This window comes from Martes martes, assembly GCF_963455335.1.
Source record: "Martes martes genome assembly, chromosome: 16".
In the NCBI taxonomy this organism is placed as follows: Eukaryota; Metazoa; Chordata; class Mammalia; order Carnivora; family Mustelidae; genus Martes; species Martes martes.
In genome coordinates, this window is record NC_137904.1 from 50,500,131 (window position 1) to 50,521,468 (window position 21,338).

The 21,338-nt window shown below is 39.3% G+C and overlaps 1 protein-coding gene across 5 annotated transcripts in view; it reads left to right on the forward strand.

Moving 5' to 3' along the window:
• The window catches only part of DDX42 (DEAD-box helicase 42), a 38,140-nt gene that overhangs the window by 1,716 nt on the left and 15,086 nt on the right, over nt 1–21,338 (forward strand). For 4 of the 5 annotated variants that reach the window (XR_013968188.1, XM_080826864.1, XM_080826863.1 and 1 more), the window contains exons 2-6: nt 8,953–9,189; nt 11,100–11,250; nt 16,956–17,017; nt 18,370–18,406; nt 19,258–19,407. Coding sequence is in view for 4 of the 5 variants with exons in the window: in XM_080826864.1 (XP_080682990.1) it covers nt 8,969–9,189; nt 11,100–11,250; nt 16,956–17,017; nt 18,370–18,406; nt 19,258–19,407 (621 nt within the window). In the remaining variant the exon portion in view is untranslated. The remainder of the gene's footprint in view (nt 1–8,952; nt 9,190–11,099; nt 11,251–16,955; nt 17,018–18,369; nt 18,407–19,257; nt 19,408–21,338) is intronic. The other variant, XM_080826866.1, reaches the window with a different exon arrangement.

Consider the following 21,338-nt stretch of genomic DNA (forward strand, 5'->3'; position numbering starts at 1 on the left):
AGTTTTGGAGAATTACAGCTTTCCACATCACCTTAGTGAAGCATTCCCTCTTTGCTCCTCACTCCTTTAGGTGGTCATTCAATTTCCTTTGACTGTATATTGTGTTTTGTAAATGATGTTTCTGTGTGTATTCTCCATACGCGCACCCTAGAGCTTCTAAAGGGCAGAGTTTATGTCTTAATCTGCTCTAACTTTGCAGAGCCAAGCCCAGTTCTGGCACATAGGAGGTGAGCAATATGTATTTTATACAAAAATTAACTTTAAGATTTTCAGCGATGGGAAAAAAAGTATGTTGTATTTTCTTTTACCTAGAAGGGGCATTATATGGTCTGATCTACAGTTCATTCGAGGAATTTTTTTGTTGAGGTCTGCTGTGTGCCTGTTCCCCAGCACCGTTCTATGTCTGTGACCCCTGCCCTCCTGAAACTTACTTTCTTTTTGGGGAAAGAGATAATAAATTATACTGTATGTTAGAAGGTGATTACTGACTTAGGTTTAAAAAAAAAAAAGAGGGATGGGAAGGTATTGCATTTTGAAATAGGGCAGGCAGGGTGGTATTTACAGACCAGCTGATATTTAAGCAGCCTAGAAGGGGGTGAGGGAGTGAACCCACCAAGTATCAGGGGAAAGGAACAGTCCAGGCAGAGGGAACACCAAGTGTAAAGACCTTGTAGAGGACAGTGGCCTGTTAAGAGGAATAGAAGAGCAGTGTGCTTTGGAGCATTGTGAGCAGAGGAGGAGGAATAGGAGATAAGGTCAGGGAAGACCTGGGGGCGGGAACACCAGAACAACCAGGAACTTTTAGGCTATTAGGAGGATTTCACTTTATCTCTGCCTGAGGCTTTTGAGCAGAGGAATGGAAGATCTGACAGGTTGTAATGATTTCGTGTAATTCGTGGAGGAGTGCATTTGTTTTTATTTTTAGATTTGTCAGATTCATAGAATCATCTTAGTTTCTTTAAGCTAACAGGAAAGAGTTGCTTCCAAAATAAGTATAACCAGAATTTACTTGTATTTGGCTTTAGAAGAAAATGAAGAAATTCTGGGGTTTTGTACAGATTCTCATTAAAGAGCTGCCCAGTGTATAGTGTCTGAGATGTTCTCAAGGCAGATTAATAGATAGAATAGATGCTAATCAACTACCGCCAGGACTTTCTCCTATTCCAGAAACTCAACTGATAAAGTAACATGGTTTTATAATCATTGTTTTGTAATCAACTATTTTTAAAGGCATTAAGATCATAGCTTATTTTCTACCATTGCCCAGAACATAAACTCTAGACAAATAATCTTTCTTACATTCCACGCTTATTCTTCTGTCTTTGCTTATTCTTCCTAGCCTTTGCTGTTTCTAGCTTTCTCCTTACAATATTTTCTTCCTTCATACTTCTCTAATCAGCTTGCATCTTCTGTGCCTAGCCTGGGGTTCTAGTTCTCTTATAAAGCCATCCCTACTTGTCAGCTCTTCATGATCTCGGACATCTTCAGTGTCATGTGGCACGTATGTGTGGGATCCGAGAGTTGAAAGGCAGTTATTTAACCAGCTGAGCCACCCAGGTGCCCCAGGTTGTTCTCTTTAAAGTAGATGGTATCGAAATTTTTTTCATGCTTCTGTTACAAAGCTAATTCTCTTCAAATTAGAAATTTTAAAATGCAGTCTTTTAAAGAAAAAAGGTAGTTGAATTTTTACAAATATGTTTGCATCTCAGAGCAGAGACTGAGGTCTAGACATCGTTTTTCCCTCATAAAGTGGATGAAATAGCAGTGGAAAACAGTGCAAATGACTCTAATTCTTTAACTTTCATAATTTTCTGTTGTTTTTAAAAGATACGTACAAAACTTTTTTTTTTTTAAGATTTTATTTATTTATTTGACAGAGATCACAAGTAGGCAGAGAGGCAGGCAGAGAGAGAGGAGGAAGCAGGCCCCCCGCTAAGCAGAGAGCCCGACTGGGGCTCGATCCCAGGACCCTAGGATCACCACCCGAGCCGAAGGCAGAGGCTTTAACCCACTGAGCCACCCAGGCGCCCCACGTACAAAACTGTTTTAAGTGTATAGTTCAGTGACATTGATTTTGTACACATTGTTGTGCTGCCATAACCACTGTAGCGTTCACAGAATTCTTTATCTTGTAAAACTGAACCTGTGTACCCATTAAATAATAACTCTCCACTCCTCCATTCCTCCATTCATCCCCCAGGCCTTGACAACCCATTCTACTTTCTTTCTCTGAGTTTAACTGTTTTACCTCATGTAAGTGGAATTGTATGCTATTTGTCCTTTTTGACTGGCTTAATTCCTTAACATGATGCCCTCAAGTTTCATTCATGTTGTAGCATGTGTCGGGATTTCCTTCCTTTTTAAGGCTGAATAATATTGTTGGTCTGTGTGTGTATAATAGTTTATTCATCCATCATGGACACTTAGGTTGCTTCCATCTTTTGACTGTTGTGAATAGCACTGCTGAGATCATGGGTCAGCTCTCCCTGCTTTCAGTTCTTTTGGGTGTGTGGAATTGCTCGATCATATGGTAGGTCTTTTTCATTTCTTCTTTTTTTGGGTCAGAGAACACAAGTAGGGGGAATGGCAGTCAGAGGGAGAAGCAGGCTCTCTGTTGAGCTGGGAGCCGGGTGCAGAACTCAATCCCAGGACCTTGAGATCATGACCTGAACTGAAGGCAGACGCCTAACCTGAGCCACCCAGGTGTCCCTCATATGGTAGTTCTGTGATTAATTTTTTGAAGACCCACCATACTATACCGTTTTCCATAGTGGATGAGCCATTTTAAATTCCCACCAGCATTATACAGGGTTCCAGGTTCTCCACATCCTTGGCAACATGTGTTTTTTTCTGTTGTGTTGTTTTTTTGTTTGTTTTTGGTTTTTTTAGTAGTCATCCTAATGAGTGAGGAGGTGTAGTTTTCATTACATTTAATGATTAGTGATGTCCAGCATCTTTTCATATGTTTATTGGCCATTTATATATCTTTGGAGAATGTCTGTTCAGGTACTTTGCCTAGTTTTAAATGGATCATTTGAGATTTTTTGGTTGGTTGGTATTTTTCAGGAAGTCGGTGAATTTCACCTGGGTGTGGAAGCCATGTGGTGATTTTATATGCACTGAAGTTAGTGGGTGTTTTCGCCTTTTCTTGTCAATATGAGAAGTGTTTATGGAGGCAGAGGTGAAATTTCAGAGCTATTTGATAGGAGTTTGCCAGCTTGGTAGGAAGGGTGTAGCAGGCATATTATTGTTATCTAAGAGAAGGCTTAGAAGCACACGCATGTGCTCAGACCAAATAAAGGGAGCTTTGAGAAGACCCACAAATAGCAGGAATATAGCTAATTTTTTAATATGCTCACTGTATTTACTTTTTGATAAACTGTTTACTGGATGTCTCTTCTCCAAACAATGATTGTTTAGAGAATGCAAATTAACTTTAATAGCCTAAACAGAGGAAGGGGGGGGTCATCCTTATTATTATTATTATTTTTTTTTTTTAAACATACAACCATAGGGACGCCTGGGTGGCTCAGTTGGTTAAGCCGCTGCCTTCGGCTCAGGTCATGATCCCAGGGTCCTGGGATCGAGTCCCACATCGGGCTCCTTTTGCTTCTCTCGTTGCCTCTGCCTGCCACTCTGCCTGCTTGTGTGTACTCTCTCTCTCACTGACTAATAAATGAATAAATAAAATCTTCTAAACATACAACCATAAAGATTAGGTTGGCTCTCTTTTGCTTGTTATATGAGTTACAATCCCCCAAACCTCTGTGATGGTCAAGGGTCTATAGCCATACACATATATAGTATAGCCTACATAGTCCAATAGGAAGGATTATTGTCAAGAGTAAAGAATTAATGGTGCATTGAGGATGATAGGCTTAGATTTCGTCAGGAAGGCTGGATGGCAAGGTTTATAATAATGGAAGATGATGGCTTTCACAAATACTGGGGTGAATTTTGAAGAGCCTGAATGCATGATATTTACTCATCCAACAAAAAATGTTTGAGTCCTAAACACACATTAGGCTCAAAGGATACAGTTCTGTACAGAACACACAAAGGCCCTGCCCTCATGGAGCTAGCATTCTAGTCAGTGTGGTATTATAGAAAGTGCAGTTGTTTGGCCTGGCTAGAGGAAGTAAATTAGGGAAAATGGGCAGTGTGTTCTAGATCAACTAGTGAAGGCTCGAGAGTTCTGAAGTGTTCGATCTTTTGGTTGACCCATTTCTCAGAAGAGTAAAGAAAAAGGTATTGTGTATTTTGGATCTTGTTCCCTCTGAAAGCCATTGGCTCTTACCTGCTTAAAATCACACTACCTGCCTATTTGTAGCAGAAAGTGAATTTTTAACACCAAGTATGTGATTTGGTGCTTCTGTAATTTGAGGCCTCTGATTTTATTAGGTCTAATTTATGTCTGTGCCCATCCTTTCCTCCTATCCAGTATCTTACTTTCTTCAGTCTCCTCCTCAGGACCTCTGTCTTAGGATTTGCCTTTCATCCTACATCTTCAGTTTTTGTATCTCTGTTGGCTTTCCTCTTTAGCATATAAACATGCTTATATTCCCTTCTTTCTTTCCTTTTTTTTTTTTTTAAGATTTTATTTATTTATTTATTTATTTAAAGATTTTATTTATTTATTTGACAGACAGAGATCACAAGCAGGCAGAGAGAGAGGAGGAAACAGCTCCCTGCTGAGCAGAGAGCCTGATTCGGGGCTCGATCCTGGGATCATGACCCCAGCTGAAGGCAGAGGCTTTAACCCACTGAGCCACCCAGGCGCCCCTAAAGATTTTATTTATTTATTTGACAGAGAGAGAGCGAGCCAGAGAGCACAATTTGCGGGGGAGGGGATGGCAGAGGGAGAGGGAGAAGCAGACTCCCCTGCTAAGCAGGGAGCCCAATGCGGGACTTGATCCCAGGACCCTGGGATCATGACCTGAGCCAAAGGCAGATGCTTAACCAGACTGACTGAACCACCCAGGTGCCCGGCTTCTTTCTTAACAAACAAAATCCTAGTCAGCATCTCACTCTTTTGGTCCTATATTTGGTATAAAGCTTAGAAAGTAATCTTTACTCCTCGTGACCTAGTCTTACTGTGTACCACTTACCAGTCACTCCTCAACCCTGCCCCTACTATTCCTTTGAAACTCTTGCCCTGATGACTTCCTGGTTGCATATCCAACAGAGGCCTTTTCAGTTCTGCTTTTCCGGCATCTCTTTAGTTTTTAACATCGGACAATTCTTTCTGCCTATAAAATTTCTCTCACCTTCTATGCCACTATTCCCCACTGTTCTCCCTCCCTCCTCTCCTTCTCAGGTCGCCATGTGAGCTTCTCTTTCCCTGCCCATTCCTAAGGATTACCTGCTCTAACATTTGTCTTGCTCCTTTTCTCACTCTCTACGCCCTCTCTCTGCTGGCTTATCTACCCCGGAAACCTCAGATGCAGATGCGTTATATCAAATCTGCGGCTCCATCACAGACCCTTCTTTGCACTTACAGACCCACCGTGGCATCTTTCCTTGGCTCTTCCATCTCATGTTCTAACCCGTTTATCTGGGCCCTGCCTGTCTTTCTGAACATGTGTTTTAGAACTTTCCTAGATGTCCTGCTGAACTCTAGCTGCATGGCACTATTTCTGGTTCTCTGTGGTGATACTTTTCTTCAGTCGAAAATGCCCTCCTTTCACACTTCTACCCTGGTCCAATGCCTCTTCAGATTTTAAAACTGAAAACTGTGTCATCTCCAGAAAAACTGTGTCTTCTCCCCAACTCATCCTGGGTTGGATACCCCTTTCCTGGGCCACCAGTGAGCACATTCTGTGCAGTACCTCTGCCACAGCATATTGTGTTGGTTTTTTTAGCTGTTTTAAACTACCTTGAACCCCTTCAGAATGGGACTGTATTTTTCAGTATATAGATGCCCAGCTCCTAATACCTCTGACAGTCCTCAGCAAGCTTTCAGCAAACCACTGAGTTCTCCTGCTAGGAGATTGTTCATGTGATTCTTAAAATCTACCCAAACTTAAAGGGTGTTTTTCCATTGTTCTTTGTCTACCTTCTGATTTCTATGGCTTATATATTAGCCCCTCATGATACTTTATATACACTAGGAAAAATATTAAAATTCAGATTCATCATTTTTGTTGTTTAGGAGCAGCTGTTGTAAAGTCAGGTTCACACATTGGTTAAGCAATACTACCAGATGCTAGAGTTTTCTTGTTTGTAAATGTTCTTACCAAATCTTACCTCATTAGAATCATGTTGGTTCTCTTTAAGGGATTCTTAAAGAAAGCAGGAGATGGTCTTAAATTCAAGCAAACTAGTACTTACTAAGTGCTTATTTTAGCCACGTGTAACTTTTATGGAAGGTCCAAAATGATTAAAGACATCTTCCCCCACCCCCAAAGACATTCTCTACCTGTAACTAAGGGCGGAGATTGACTCAGCATAAATGAGATTTAGTACTAAGTAGACTAAACTAAATGCTATATGATAACAGTTCAAACAAAACCTGTAAGGTATATATGGGGAGGGGCACAGAACCAGAAAAGTAGAGCATGTTCACGGTTTTTTCAACAATGTTGTAGTGTAAAAAGCAGCTTTGGGAACTCTTTTCCCCATTGGCTTCAGAATCCATTATAAACATATTGTTCTTTTTAATGGTAAACCTTAATACAAGGAAGAAAGTAAAAATGAAATAACTGCTATTAACATTCTGATCGACAGCCCTCCAGCTTTGTGTGTCTAACCATACTTTTATATTGAATGACATTGAATCATGCCACCCACCTTGTTTTATGCCCATTTATTCAGTGTGCATGGGGCACTTCTCCATAAACGTAAATAGTAGTTAAGGTTTTAAAACTTAGACTGCATTGTCCCTTTGGTTAAGCAATTACATTTTGCAAATTGATTCTATCAAGCTCTACCTTGGGCTCCCTGCTGAGCCAGGAGCTTCCTTCTCCCTCTCACTCTGCCTCTCTGCCCTGCTTGTGCCCTCACACACTCTTGTCTCTCACTTGCTCTTATATATCTCAAAATCTTTATATATTTTTAAATAACATCTTTTAAAAAAAATAAAAAGAAAATTGATCCTAAAGAAGTAACTACGGGTATGCGGAAAGATTCAGCTATGTGATATGTTTCACAACATTATAAAACGGTAGTGGAGGGGGGTGCCTGGGCAGCTCAGTCAGTTGAGTGTCCGACTTTGGAGTTCGGCTCAGGTCATGATCGCAGGGTCCTGAGAGCAAGCCCTGTGTAGGGCTCCACACTCAGTATGGAGTCTGCTTGAGATTCTCTCTCCCTCTGCCCACCTCCCCACTCGTGCTCTCTCTGGCTCTCGAAAATATTTTTTTAAAAAACGCTTTAGGGGCGCCTGGGTGGCTCAGTCGGTTGGGCATCTGCTTTCGGCTTGGGTCGTGGTTCTGGGGTCCTGGGATCGAGTCCTGCATCAGTCTCCCTGCTCGGCAGGGAGTCTGCTTCTCCCTCTGCCCCTCCCACTCTCTCTCTCTCTCTGTCAAATAAAAAAAATAAAATCTTTGGGGAAAAAAACCCTTTAAAAAATAAAAATAGTGGTGGAGAAATATATTTGTTGACATTTAAAGATGTTCATAGTGTATCATTAGGTGAAGAAATTGGTAACTAAAGCAATACATATAGTATGGTTTCAGTTTTGTTTTTAAATTTGTGTATACACATAGTGTAGAAGAAATAACAACAGATACCAAAATTACATACCTAGGAGAGGAAATTTCAAGTAGTTTTAAATTTTGTTCCTTTTTGCTTTCTGGTCTTTCTGCTTTTCTATAAAACTTAGGTAGCTTGTGTCATTAAAAAGGGTTTTTTGGGGCCAAGACTAGTAAGATAATATAGTATTGTTTTTAAAATGATTTGATCAGTGCTCAGGAAATTTCTTTGCACTTTTTAACCATAGTCTGAGTACTTTAGGCAACATATCAGTGAATCATTTTTTCTTCCTGGCTAGTATTCTAAGTGGGCATTTTGCAATAAACACACAGTTTGTGAGTACCCTTCAGAGACAATTGCATAGATACTTTCTACAAATAACTGATCTTTCAGATTTTGATTCTTTCATTCTTCTGGTGTCATTACCAAAGGATAATCTTTCATTTTGGGACAGTTTTGCTGATAGCACCTCAGTCTCTGTGACAGCAAACACTATATTATATTGTAGTTGTAGGTTTTTATCCGGGGGGGGGGGGTTGGGTCATCTATTTTCCTAGTAGACTATAATATAAACTCCTTGGGAATAAATATTAAGAGATTAAGTCTTTTCATCTTGGTATCTTTAGTTGCCTGACAGAAGCCTAGCACACATCAGATCCTCACAATATTTGTTGTCTTGTGAGTATTTTTGGTAGCTTAAAGATGTTAAATTCACAGTCAAATCCTTTTGAAGGGGATGATGTTAAATACTACACTCCTGTTTAGATTGTGATCCTAAAAAATGAATAATTCTTTAGTGTTTTTAGAAAAGTTGACTGTTCTTTTGGGGTTGGCATATCACATAGCTGAAGTACAAAGTTAAGTAGTTTTTTGTTTTTTGTTTTTGAGTGTTTTCTTAGGATTTATTATTTTAGAGAGAGACTGCATGCAAGTGTGGGGAGGACAGGAGGAGGGAGAGACAATCCTCAAGCAGACTCTGCACTGAGTACAGAGCCTGACGTGGGACTCAATCCCAGGACCCTGAGATCATCAAGCTAAGAGACGAACACTCAAATACCTGAGCCACCCAGGTGCCCCCTCCCAAATTAAATAGTTTTGAGAGGCAGAAGTTTAAAATGAATTGTAGGCAGAAGTTGGAAGAGACATAAAAATCAGTGGGCTATTCATAAAGTTATGAATATTAGTGTATTCATACACATACACATATGAATACACACAGAGTGTATTTATTCACACATTCATAGTATATTTTTTTCCTTATAGATCAGCCATTGACACCATGAACTGGAATAAAGGTGGCCCTGGAACCAAAAGGGGATTTGGCTTTGGAGGTTTTGCTATTAGTGCTGGAAAGAAGGAGGAACCCAAACTCCCACAGCAGTCCCACAGTGCCTTTGGGGCAACCAGCTCTTCTTCTGGATTTGGAAAGTCAGCTCCACCACAACTCCCTTCTTTCTACAAAATTGGATCTAAACGGGCCAACTTTGATGAAGAAAATGCGTAAGTGGTAGTTCTGGTAGTTTAGCCAAGGGTGGGCTTTGAGATACTCACTCTATCAAAAGAAATTGAGGTAAAGAAACCATTTGTTTCCCGAATAATAATATGAGTTCTTTAATTGCTTATCTCACTGAATTGTATTGTTCCTAATAAGTTAAATTGTTGAGTTTATTCATTTTGTAAGGAACATAATGCTTATGTGCTTACTTACATCTTTCCCTGTTCCAAAAAAAGATTTGAAGCTGTTCAAACCTAAATATGACTGAAGAGTTTTAAATAGTATGTGGTTTTGATGGCCTTTGTTGAAGTCTTTTACTGACCCCATGTAAGTTGTTTTGTGACACAGGCAGTTGTCACAACTGGTAGAGACACAGTTTGTCAACAGTCAGATCTTAAAACAATTATGTTGTGACATCTTATAGTGGGGGAAAAAATCTACTTGGGTTATTGCCCAGAGTTTTCAGGAAACAAACTTACCAATTACCTTTTTTAACTTGAGTATCTGATGGGTGGTTGTTATAAAAAGCTAAGGTTTGAGGGTTTGAGCTCTAACACCTATAGTTTTAAAGGCTTGTATGTTGCAGGGATTAAAATATAGAAGTAGATGTTTGAGGTTTAGCAAAGTCAAGGATCATTATTCTCGAGAGCAGTTTAGTAGTTCAGGGATACTTTTTCTTTTGCTAAATGAAACTTATATAAATGAGTATGTATGTATGTGTAGCAGATGATAGAGCTTTTAAAATAATTCCCATGAAGACCTGAAATGCTTTAAAATTTTAAGTTGCGGTTGTTTTTTAGTTAATATTTGGTTGTTAATATTTAATTTTGAGATAAGGTCTAAACAGTGCTTTTGTTTTTAGTTTATAAAGAGCTATGAAGTCTTTTCTGAATAAGAAGTGTGGGGAATGATTTTGGATTGAGCATTTATTATTATTATTCTCTTAGATTTTATTCATTTATTTGACACAGAGAGAGAGAGAGAGGGAGAGAGAGACAGCAAGAGAGGGAACACAAGCAGGGAGAGTTGGAGAGGGAGAAGCAGGCTTCCCGCTGAGCAGGGAGCCCAATGTGGGGCTCAGTCCAAGGACCCTGGGAACACAATCCAAGCTGAATACAGACGCTTGAAGACTGAGCTACCCAGGCACCCCTGGACTGAGTATTTATTCTTAATCCTTGACGTTTTCTGTTAGTCCTCAGAAAGTAGTCCAGAACTTCTGAAGAAAAGTCCCTAGCCTTATGAATATGTTGCTGAAATTTTTTTAAGGATTATAAAGAAAGGGGCGCCTGGGTGGCTCAGTGGGTTAAAGACTCTGCCTTCAGCTCGGGTCATGATCCCAGAGCCCTGGGATCAAGCCCCACATCAGGCTCTCTGCTCGTCAGGGAGCTTGCTTCCCTTTCTCTCTCTCTCTGCCTGTCTCTCTGCCTACTTGTGATTTCTGACTGTCAAATAAACAAAATCTTAAAAAAAAAAAAGGATTATAAAGAAAAAACTAGGTTTTTAGTATTTATACATATATACAAAGGTGGTTTTTTTCCATAGCATACATTCTTTAGTATTTGCTCTATCTATTCAGCAGTGATACATGAATTTTTTACTGAAAACTCATCCCTTTTAACAGAACTGGAAATGTGATTTGGATATACTGTGTTGAAATGAGAGAATCTGCTGTGACTGGGGTTTGTTTGTTTTTTTGGGGGGGGGGCAATATTAGAATTTTGCGTGTATTAAACAATAATAGGTCATTTGCCAAAGCCTGGAGGTCTCTAACATGTATAGTTCAGATCTCTTATTAGTAACATATATACAGCATAATAATTTCTGTTAAATGAAGAATTCACTGACCCCAAATTAAACGTTCACTTTACCAGTCATGCCTCTTAATTTTCAGATATATGTATTTTTACATTTCCAGATATTTTGAAGATGAGGAAGAAGACTCTAGCAATGTTGATTTACCTTACATTCCTGCTGAAAACTCGCCTACCCGCCAGCAGTTCCATTCCAAGCCAGCAGATTCTGACAGCGATGACGATCCCTTGGAGGCGTTCATGGCTGAAGTGGAGGCAAGTATCTAGGCTGTTTTGTTAAGCTGCAGGAGTTAGAATAGATCAAATTAACCTAGTGTTTCAGTCATTCAGAATTTGGTTTTTGCCCTCTCTTGGGAGAATTTTGCTCTTATACTCTATAGTTTCTTTTTTTTCTTTTTTTTAATTTTTAAATTTATTTGTCGGAAAGCACAAGTAGGGGAAGCAACAAGCAGAGGGAGAGGGAGAAGCAGACTCACCGCCAAGTGGGGAGCCCAGCAGAGGGCCCAGTCCCAGGACCCTGGGATCTTGACCTGAGCTGAAGACAGACACTTAATGACTGAGCCACCCAGGGGCCCCTCATACTCTATAGCCTCTTAAACATATGTCCACATGCCTTGTAGTATTTTCAGAGATGATTGGTGCCTAGAAGTTTGAATAGTGACCCTTGAACAAGGGTAGTTCAAGATTTATATGTGTATGTTTTAATATTTCTTTGTCTGTTCTTATATGGAATGAACATTACCTCCTTCAGTCTAGCATTAAAGGCAGTTAAACTTCTAAAAAGTTCAGAAAGGCAATTAAACTTCTAAAAACTTGCTAAAATTATGAATTCTGTGTTCTGTACTTTTAATATTTGTTTCTTATTACCAACATTATCAGCATCCTGACCTCCCTGTAGAAATGACACTTGTAACCACTTTGTTCTTAAAACTCTTCTCACTGGGCTTTTGTGATTTTTCATTTTGTCCTTTTTCTCCTATCTTTTTGACATTTGTATTTTTTTTTTTTACCTTTCATTATGAAAAATTTCAGATACATACAAAAGTAGAATAATAAAATGAACTCCCATGTATCCTTCACCCTGCTTTATCAATTAACAATTTCTGGCCAATCTTGTGTTATCTAACCCCTCTTCCCTCTTTTAAATTGTTTTAAAGTAAATCCCAGGCATGTCATGTCATCCATTAGTATCACTGTTATCTTTGTAAGATAATGCTTAAAAACCATAACTACCATATCATTGTACCAATAAAAAATTCATTACATATTCATCTTACTATTACTGTTACTTTTATGACCCCCTGCTAATTTCTCAAATACATTGATTCCTATAGTTCTCTATATTGATTTGCTATTTTCACTCTGTACATTCTCTGCTGACCTTGTCCACTTGAATTCTGTGTAACTAATTCATGTCTTTAGTCTCACAGTCTCTTTTATATCAGCTCTGCTTTTCTAAATCATGACCGTTTTTACATGGATGGGGTCCCCCTGGCATCTTTTCCTAAACCAGGTTTTTTGTCTTTTATGTTCTTAATGCTAGAAGATCAAACATGCTCCTGACTTAACTTCATTTAATCCTCAGAATAACAGTGGGGAATTGGCAGAAAAAAATATATGGGAATACAATTTTTTAAAAAATAACAAGAAAACTGAGCCCTGTGGTAATTCAAATCCCTTGCCTCAAATCGCGTTGGTAACTGTGCGGCAGAGCTGGGACCTGGGTATTTCTGGCTTCGTAGTCCTGAGAACCTAGCTCTTTCTGGTATGTCCTGGTACTTTTCCTCTTATATGGCAAGTTCTCTCAATCTTTATAGTCTCTTTTGCACCTCTTCCTTCCTTTCTGTTTCCACTATAGTCAGCCTGCTTTACACTTTGATTAACTCTTGTCTGGTGTAACTTTTCTCCCACCTTCGGTTCTCTGTTTTCCCATTTGTGTGGTGTACAGAAACAGAGTAATTAGACTAAAGCATGTTGTTTGTCACGTTATTCCTCTTGCTCAAAAAACTGTCACTTCATTGTTTATGAAAAAGAGTCCTTCCAGATTCCTCAGGTACTTGTAAGCTAAAATCTTCAGCCACATCTCATCTCTAAGAAAGGAGGGAAAGAAGGAAAACAATGTAGATGTTTTCCTCGGCCTAGATATTGCCTTTTTTTTTTTTTAAGATTTATTTATTTATTTATTTGTCAGAGAAAGAGCGAGAGAGCGAGAGCGAGCACAGGCAGACAGAGTGAGAAGCAGGCTCCCTGCCGAGCAAGGAGACCCGATGTGGGACTCGATCCCGGGATGCTGGGATCATGACCTGAGCTGAAGGCAGCTGCTTAACCAACTGAGCCACCCAGGTGTCCCTAGATACTGCTTTTTAAACATGTGGGCCAAAATTTTGAAGATTAGAAGATTTTATCTAAAAGTTCAGGCTCTTGAAAAGTGGACACTCTGGCAAGACTAAGCCTGCATTCTTATTCTTGCAAGACAAAAGCAGTTTTGTGCGCTAATGGCTGTCTGCTCTAGATAGGTAGGCCTTGCTTTTTCTTGTTCACCTTAGGTCTGTCAGTTCCTTTTATCGTCTTGACACTGAAGCTACCATTTACAACCATTTATCTTCACACTTGTGTTTAGTTTTCTTACGGTGGAGAAATATTTTTCTGTGCTTAGGTGTCCGTGTGATACAGGAAAAGCTGCAGCATGCTTCTTTAGAATATTCCTACTTACTAAAGTGCAAGCAAAGCACGTCTGTATCAAAAGAAAATAACTTTTCTTATCCTGGTTTACTTCCTTCGTTGCCAGATTAGTACCCGTTACTGTTTCCCATCTTGGTTTTAGACTAACTCAGATTACCTGCTTCTTAAAGAGCATGCACTTTATAGGTAGCAAAGCCAGAATTCAAGTGCAAATCCCATATTCTTTCTGCTGTGTCATTCCATATCTAAGTTCTTGTAGCACTCTATTTTTGGGATAACACCAGAACTATTCAGAACTTTCATGTGCTTTGCAACGTGGTAGCGATTTAGTTCAGTATGTTAAATGGTTCTCTCTGCAAGTAAAGGTGGTAGTGTTTTGTCGTGTTTGAGGTGTCTTATATGGATTTTTCCCCCTCTTGGGATACAGACATTTCCCAAAGGGCTGTTTTTCATTTTATCTTGCAATCCCTAGTTTAAATCCCTGGTTTAAATTCAGATTTAATTTTTTGTAATTGAACTTGGTGTAACCCCTTTTGAGTGGGAGTATCCAAGAATAGCCCAGATTTTCCTGCTTGGCATTTCAAGTAGTTGAAATTGTAGGAGAGTAAATCTTTTTGATACAATATTATTCTTCAGGGGCGCCTGGGTGGCTCAGTGGATTAAGCCGCTGCCTTCAGCTCAGGTCATGATCTCAGGGTCCTGGGATTGAGCCCCGCATCGGGCTCTCTGTTCGGCAGGGAGCCTGCCTTCCCCCCTTGCTCTGCCTGCCTCTCTGCCTACTTGTGATCTCTGTCTGTCCAATAGATAAATAAAATCTTTAAAAAACAAAACAAAACAATATTATTCTTCAGGGTGGTTTTTGGTACACTATCCAAAGGGGTTTTGCTGATTTTTGGATAGAGAGATTGGATATTGTCTGATCTTGGAGAGAGTGTTGTTGCCACAATATTGCATTAATCCTTGATCTCAGGTATATTCTTTACTAGAAAATGTAAACTTCTCTAGTGTTTGAAGTCAAGATGAAGATTATTTTTAATCAGTGTTTCAAAAGAGGATTTGTGTAGGTTTAAAAAATAGGTTCTATAAATGTTTGTGACCCATTCCTTACGTGACATTGCTTATGCCATCTTCACTTTATTTGTAGTCTTGAGTATGCTGTATATTTGGCTCAATTTCTTAAAAAAGTAATTTTGTTTATATTTAATATTCTGTTTTAAAATAAGTCCTCTTGGGGCACCTGGGTGGCTCAGTGGGTTAAAGCCTCTACCTTCAGCTCAGGTCATGGTCCCAGGGTCCTGGGATCGAGCCCCGCATCAGGCTCTCTGCTCAGCGGGGAGCCTGCTTCCTCCTCTCTCTGCCTGCCTCTCTGCCTACTTGTGATCTCTGTCTGTCAAATAAACAAATAAAATCTTTTAAAAAAATAAATAAGTTAAGTCCTCTTTATCAGGAACATTTGATTAGATAGAACACCTGACCATGCCAGGTTACAGTTAGTGACATTTTTTTAAATCAAAGAAATCAGAAAAACTAATGTTGTTTTATAACAAGAAATGATAGTGCAGGATGTGTTTTACCTTGGAAAAATTACTTAATTCTTCTGACCTTGAGTTTCACATGTATAAAACAAAGAGATCAGTGATTATTTATTTGCTGTGTATAACAATTACCTTTGGAAAATGGAAAATACATGCATTTAACTCCACCCCCAAGAATTCTGATTTGGTAGATTTAGAGAAGTGTTTTTCAACCTCAGACTGTCAACATCTGGGGATAATTTGTTTTGGGGCCTGTCCTGTGCATTGTAGGATGTTTAGCAGCATGTGTAGCCTTTACACACTAGATATTGGTAACAACCCCCTGGTCCCTCTCCCCCCCCCCCCCCCCCGCCCCGTCTCGAAGCAACCAGAAACATCTCCAGATATTGCCAGATGTTCACTGGGGACAAGTTCACCCGGGTTGAGAACAGTCTTTCCAAAGTCAGATCCAGAAATTTGCCATTATTTTACTAGTCCCATTAATAGTTTGATATTAATGGTCTTAAGCTACACTTTGAGAAAGGCTAGTTTGCCAGAATTTAAGGCCTTTTATAGCCATAATTTTTTTAAGTTACTAGTTAAGCATTTTTTCCTAATTTTTTCATGTTTGGCAAATATTGTAGCTAAAAATTATGTAATCTACATATAGCCAAATTTTTAGAACATTTAGGTATTTCTCTGAAAAAGTAAGTGTCAGAATACAATTTGATGGGGCGCCTGGGTGGCTCAGTGGGTTGAAGCCTCTACCTTCAGCTCAGGTCATGATCCCAAGGTCCAGGGATCGAGCCCCGCATCGGGCTCTCTGCTCAGCAGGGAGCCTGCTTCCTCCTCTCTCTCTGCCTGCCTCTCTGCCTACTTGTAATCTCTGTCTGTCAAAGAAATAAATAAAATCTTTAAAAAAAAAAAAAAGAATACAATTTGATTACATCAAGATGTAACTGTCGAAATACATAGCTAAAAGTGTGATGGTACTTGTTCAAATCTAAAAATTCTTTATAAAGAAATTCCCCTTTGGAACCCTCCTACACTGTTGGTGGAAATGCAAGCTGGTGCGGCACTCTGGAAGACAGTATGGAGGTTCCTCAGAAAGTTGAAAATAGAGCTACTCTATGACCCAGCAGTTGCACTACTGGGTATTTAGCCAAAGATGCAAATGTAGTGAGCCGAAGGGGCATGTGCACCCCAGTGTTTACAGCAGCAATGTCCACAATAGCCAAAGTATGGAAAGAGCCTAGATGTCCATCAACAGTTGAATGAGTAAAGAAGATGTGGTGTGTATATACAAGGGAATATTATGCAGCCATAAAAAATGAAATCTTGCCATTTGCAATGACATGGATGAAACTAGAGGGTAAGCGAAATAAGTCAATCAGAGAAAAGACAATTATCATACTCTCTCACTGGTAGGTGGAATTTGAGAAACAAGACAGAGAATCATAGGGGAAGAGAGGAGAAAATGAAACAAGAGGAAACCAGAGAGGGAGACAAACCATAAGAGAGACTCATAGGAAACAAACTGAGGGTTACTGGAGTGGAGGGGCTGGGTGGGGTGGCTGGGTGTTGGACTTTGGGGAGGATATGTGCTATGGTGAGCACTGTGAATTGTGTAAGACGGATGAATCATGGAACTGTACCCCTGAAACAAATAATACAGTATAAAAAATAAAATAATCTAACTTTAAAAAAATTCCCCTTTTCATGTGTTTAGTGGAAACGATTCCATATGGCCTTTTGTTTCATTAGGATCAGGCGGCTAGAGACATGAAGAGGCTTGAAGAAAAGGACAAGGAAAGAAAAAACGTAAAGTAAGTTGTTTTCTTCTCCCTCACAAAGGTTACATGAAAAATGCTAAAGTATTACAAAGCTTATTCCCCCAAAGTTTGTAGAGAAAAATTAAAATACATGAATGTCTTGCCTTGAAATTACCCCTGTATCTTATAATAGAGATGACAAAATCTTTGCATTTGCAGTAATTAAAAACATTCTTTTTGGTAGAATAGTATTTAGTGTTTCATTGTAATTTTTTAGTAGATGCAAGAGTGAGTTACAGTGGGAGTTGAAAGAGTATAATTACTAAAGTTTGGGCTTATTGTTCTGAGTTTTGTCCCATAATTAATACAAAGTAAGTTAATGCCTACATAATTAATTATGAGTAATGTGATTATATCATAAAAAGTATGTTACCAATAAATATGCAGACTGGTTTATTTAAGGAGTGATATGCTTTAGCAACAAATCAGAACTTGAAGTATCTTATTATCTGGGAAAGTGAATTCTTCTCTTTCCCCTTGCTGAATACACTACTCTTAAGGCTTTTGCTTACCAGGCCCAGGTGGGCATGGATGGACTTACCCTCTGCTTGTCAGTCAGTGCCTCAGGCCCTTGCCAGGGTTCCTGCGCCACATGGAGGTTCAGCCCTCTCTTTGGTGCTTACTGTGTGTTACCATCCTCTTCCAGCTGCCCTGCGCTGGTGACGTTGCTTTCCTTGAGAACAGCAAGTGCTCTAGGTTAGGTGGAAAGTCTGTTAGAAACAGATGGTTGTGGGAACTACACAGCCATACTCTCTGTAGCCGCTGAGAGATGCTGCAAGTGGTGACACCCCCTTCTCCACGAGAACTGCTTGGGAGTTTTAGTATCAGACTTTAAAGAGTTGAGGTAGTTCTTCTCTGTCCGCAAGGATTTTGGCTGAATCCAGTTCCTCCAGAGCTAGAAACTCTGGAGGACAGTAAGAAAATTGTGACATTCCTTTTAGTATATACCAAATAGAGGGTTTTTGGCTTTTTTTTTTTTTTTAATAAAATGCAGTTTCTTTTAAAAATGCCTTTCACAACTGCGCTGTGTTTGTCTTATGGGGTTTTCAAGGCTAGGATCTTTGGGTATCTATCTTCAAAGGTTTTTACTCCTTATATCCTCATTAGTAATTGATGTTTCTAGGGTACCATGTCATCCCATTCAGAAGAGTGCAAAGTGCAGCTTTCAGGGTGAAGGCACACATACATGCTGAATGGATCGTGTACAGTGTGCTTATTGCTGCTTTGTTATTGTTAGTGTTGAGAGTTCCTGTGCTGTATGGAATTCAACACTAACCTGCTATAAGTATGGAGCTGGGTATGTGGAACATTTGCAGGGAAGTTTGTTTCTCCGCTTGTTTTTCCAGGGGTATTCGAGATGACATTGAAGAGGAAGATGACCAAGTGAGTTCCTATGCAGTATTTCTATCTTTTATTTTCACCCCACAAAGTCTGTACTGGGGACGAGCTAGAGGTTGCCTTCACTGAAATGGCCATTCCTGACAGTGAGCAGCAGGGAATGTCATGTGACTTGCTCCTTTTCTACCTATATGACCAATTGGTAATAGAAAAATTCACATAGCTTTCCCCCATGTTGAAGATGGAACTTTTCATCAACTACGACATCAAAAACAAATATGAGCTTTATTCAGCTTGATTTTTTTTTTTCCAAAATTAAATGTTTATGCTTCTAAGTCAAGAAGTAGTGTGGGATCTACTGATGGCCTCTAGCAACATCTAACCTTTACCTCTTTCTAAGGGTTCTGTTTGTGATTCTAATGTTTCAAGATGGAACATTAGTTTAATGACTGTCCTTCAGTATTTTTCTTCCCCATTGTTCAGTTGTGGGATGGTGAGAAGGGAACCAGAGTGAGCAGTAGCCCTTTCCAGGTTTGTGAACCTTCTAATCAGTGTCAACTTCCAAACTTGGATTGGTCAGTCCACAGCATGTGTTCCACAGCTCTGGGCAGGGTAGGTAGACACCCCACCCCAGGAAGGCTGCGGGATAGACAGCTTTGTAAGTCTTGTTAAACAAGTTAAATCATTGTGCAGTACTAACTGTCTCATTCATTTCTTTTGATTGTCCCTCTGAATACTGCTGTTGTTAAAGGAATCATTGCTAGTATAAGTCTTGCCTTACTTGGTAGGTATTTTAACTGTGTGCAGTCATCTGGTACACTGTGTGCCCTAATTACAGGAGCGGAGATGTTCTTAGTTGTATTTGGGTGTGATTATGTTCTTGTGCTTTCCTGCAGGAAGCTTACTTTCGGTACATGGCAGAGAACCCAACTGCTGGTGTGGTTCAGGAGGAAGAAGAAGATAATTTGGAATATGACAGTGATGGAAATCCCATCGCACCTTCCAAAAAAATCATTGATCCTCTTCCTCCCATTGATCATTCGGAGGTATGGTGTTTCTTGGTGAATTTGATTCTTATTTCAAAAGCTGATAGTTCCCTTCAGCTTTAATATTAGATTTTCTCAATCTCTCAGTAATCCTGATTCATACTCCTTATGTCCTGAAAATATTTGTTCTTTGGGATCTTCCCATCTCTGCTAAGTGGTCGAGTCAGGAAGTGAAGCTTTATAGCTTATGTTGTTCAAGGCACAGCTGACTCGCTCGCTCCCATTCGATTTTAGGCTAAGAATTTTTTCAAGCAATTGTACTTGTTTTCCAGACCATCATTTACCTTTCAGAATGGGCCCTGGGGCCTTGATTTGTCTTTTAATTGCTGTAAATCTTTATTGTTTCTCTCAGATCTGGGGCATATGAGCAGCTGTTCCTTCAAAGTGGAGCCAGGAATTATAGTTTCCTTAAGTCAGGAAAAAGAGAATGAGAATGAGGATATCCGTATACCCACTTGAAAAAAAAAAGGTGTTTCATTCAGGTTAAATATCAGACTAGGTCTTGCATGCCTTAATCTAGATCTAGGATGGTGGTTCTCAAAGTGTGGTCCAAGGACTCCTGCAAGGATCTTTTCAGGGAGTCTGCATACTCTAAACAATTTTCATAATAATGCCAGCATAATTTGCCTCTTCCAATGCATCAGTATCTGCATCAATAGTTAAAAGCACAGGTAGGTCGCGCTCCTGAAACCTTAGCACGAATGAATGAAGGCAGTGTTATCAGCTTGTCGAGTAGTGGTTATACTCTTCCCTGCCACACCCTCACAGTTTAAAAAAAAAAAAGGCCAGCTTCACTAAAGAAAATCCTGGATAAAACGGTGAAAGTTATGATTTATTAAATCTTTTTTTTTTTAAGATTTTACTTATTTATTTGACAGACAGAGAGGCAGGCAGAGAGAGAGGGAAGCAGGCTCCCCGCTGAGCAGAGAGCCCGACGTGGGGCTCGATCCCAGGACCCTGAGATCATGACCTGAGCCGAAGGCAGAAGCTTTAACCCACTGAGCCACCCCAGGCACCCCTGATTTATTAAATCTTGACCCTTGTGTTAGGTTCTTTTTCTTCTGTGTGACAAAATGAGAAGTACGAATAAAGCATTTCTGTTGCATGCCAGAATAGGATAGTTGTCTCTAGGATAGGCACTTAGGTGTTTCAGTTGTAAGCTGACCTAGCTGCTTTTTTTTCATGGAATACCATTTTCATTTGAGAAAATGAATGACTTCTCAAGGGAAACAATTGAAAATGTTTATTGCCAGTGATAGGAATTCAAGCTTTCAAGTGAAAATTAGAATTTGGGAAACTTGTATTCACAAACTTCTATTCACGGGAGTTTAACAGCTTTCCAATACTTAAAGACTGTTGTAATGAAATTGATAGTGATAAACAAGTATGATTTTTTTTTATTATATCGCGAAATGTTTTACCATGTGGATGCTCTGCATACTACCTCAGTGAACCAGTATTTTCAAATATACAATGCATGATTTTACAAGATTGTGCATGAGTAAAGGCTTCATTCAAAATGTGTGATAGACCCATGGATTATAATATAATAATGTGAGAATCTAATTTATGTGGTGTCAGATTATACAATGAAAATATATTTTAAGAAGTGACCACTTGTCAAGGCTCAGTGTACTATCAAAGAAGTAAAAATCCACCAGAATTTGAAAAGACTACTAAAAATAAATATTCTCTTCCCTTTCTAATTACATACCTTTATGAGGCCAGATTTTCCTCTTAGGCTTCAATCAAAGCAGTATATTGCAACAATTTGAATATAGTAGGGACCAATTTCTTTTAAATCAGACATTAAAGAGATATATAAAAATGTAAAACAAGCTTATAACTTACTTATTTATTTATTTTTTCTCAAAGATTTTATGTATTTATTTGACAGACAGAGATCACAAGTAGACAGAGAGACAGGCAGA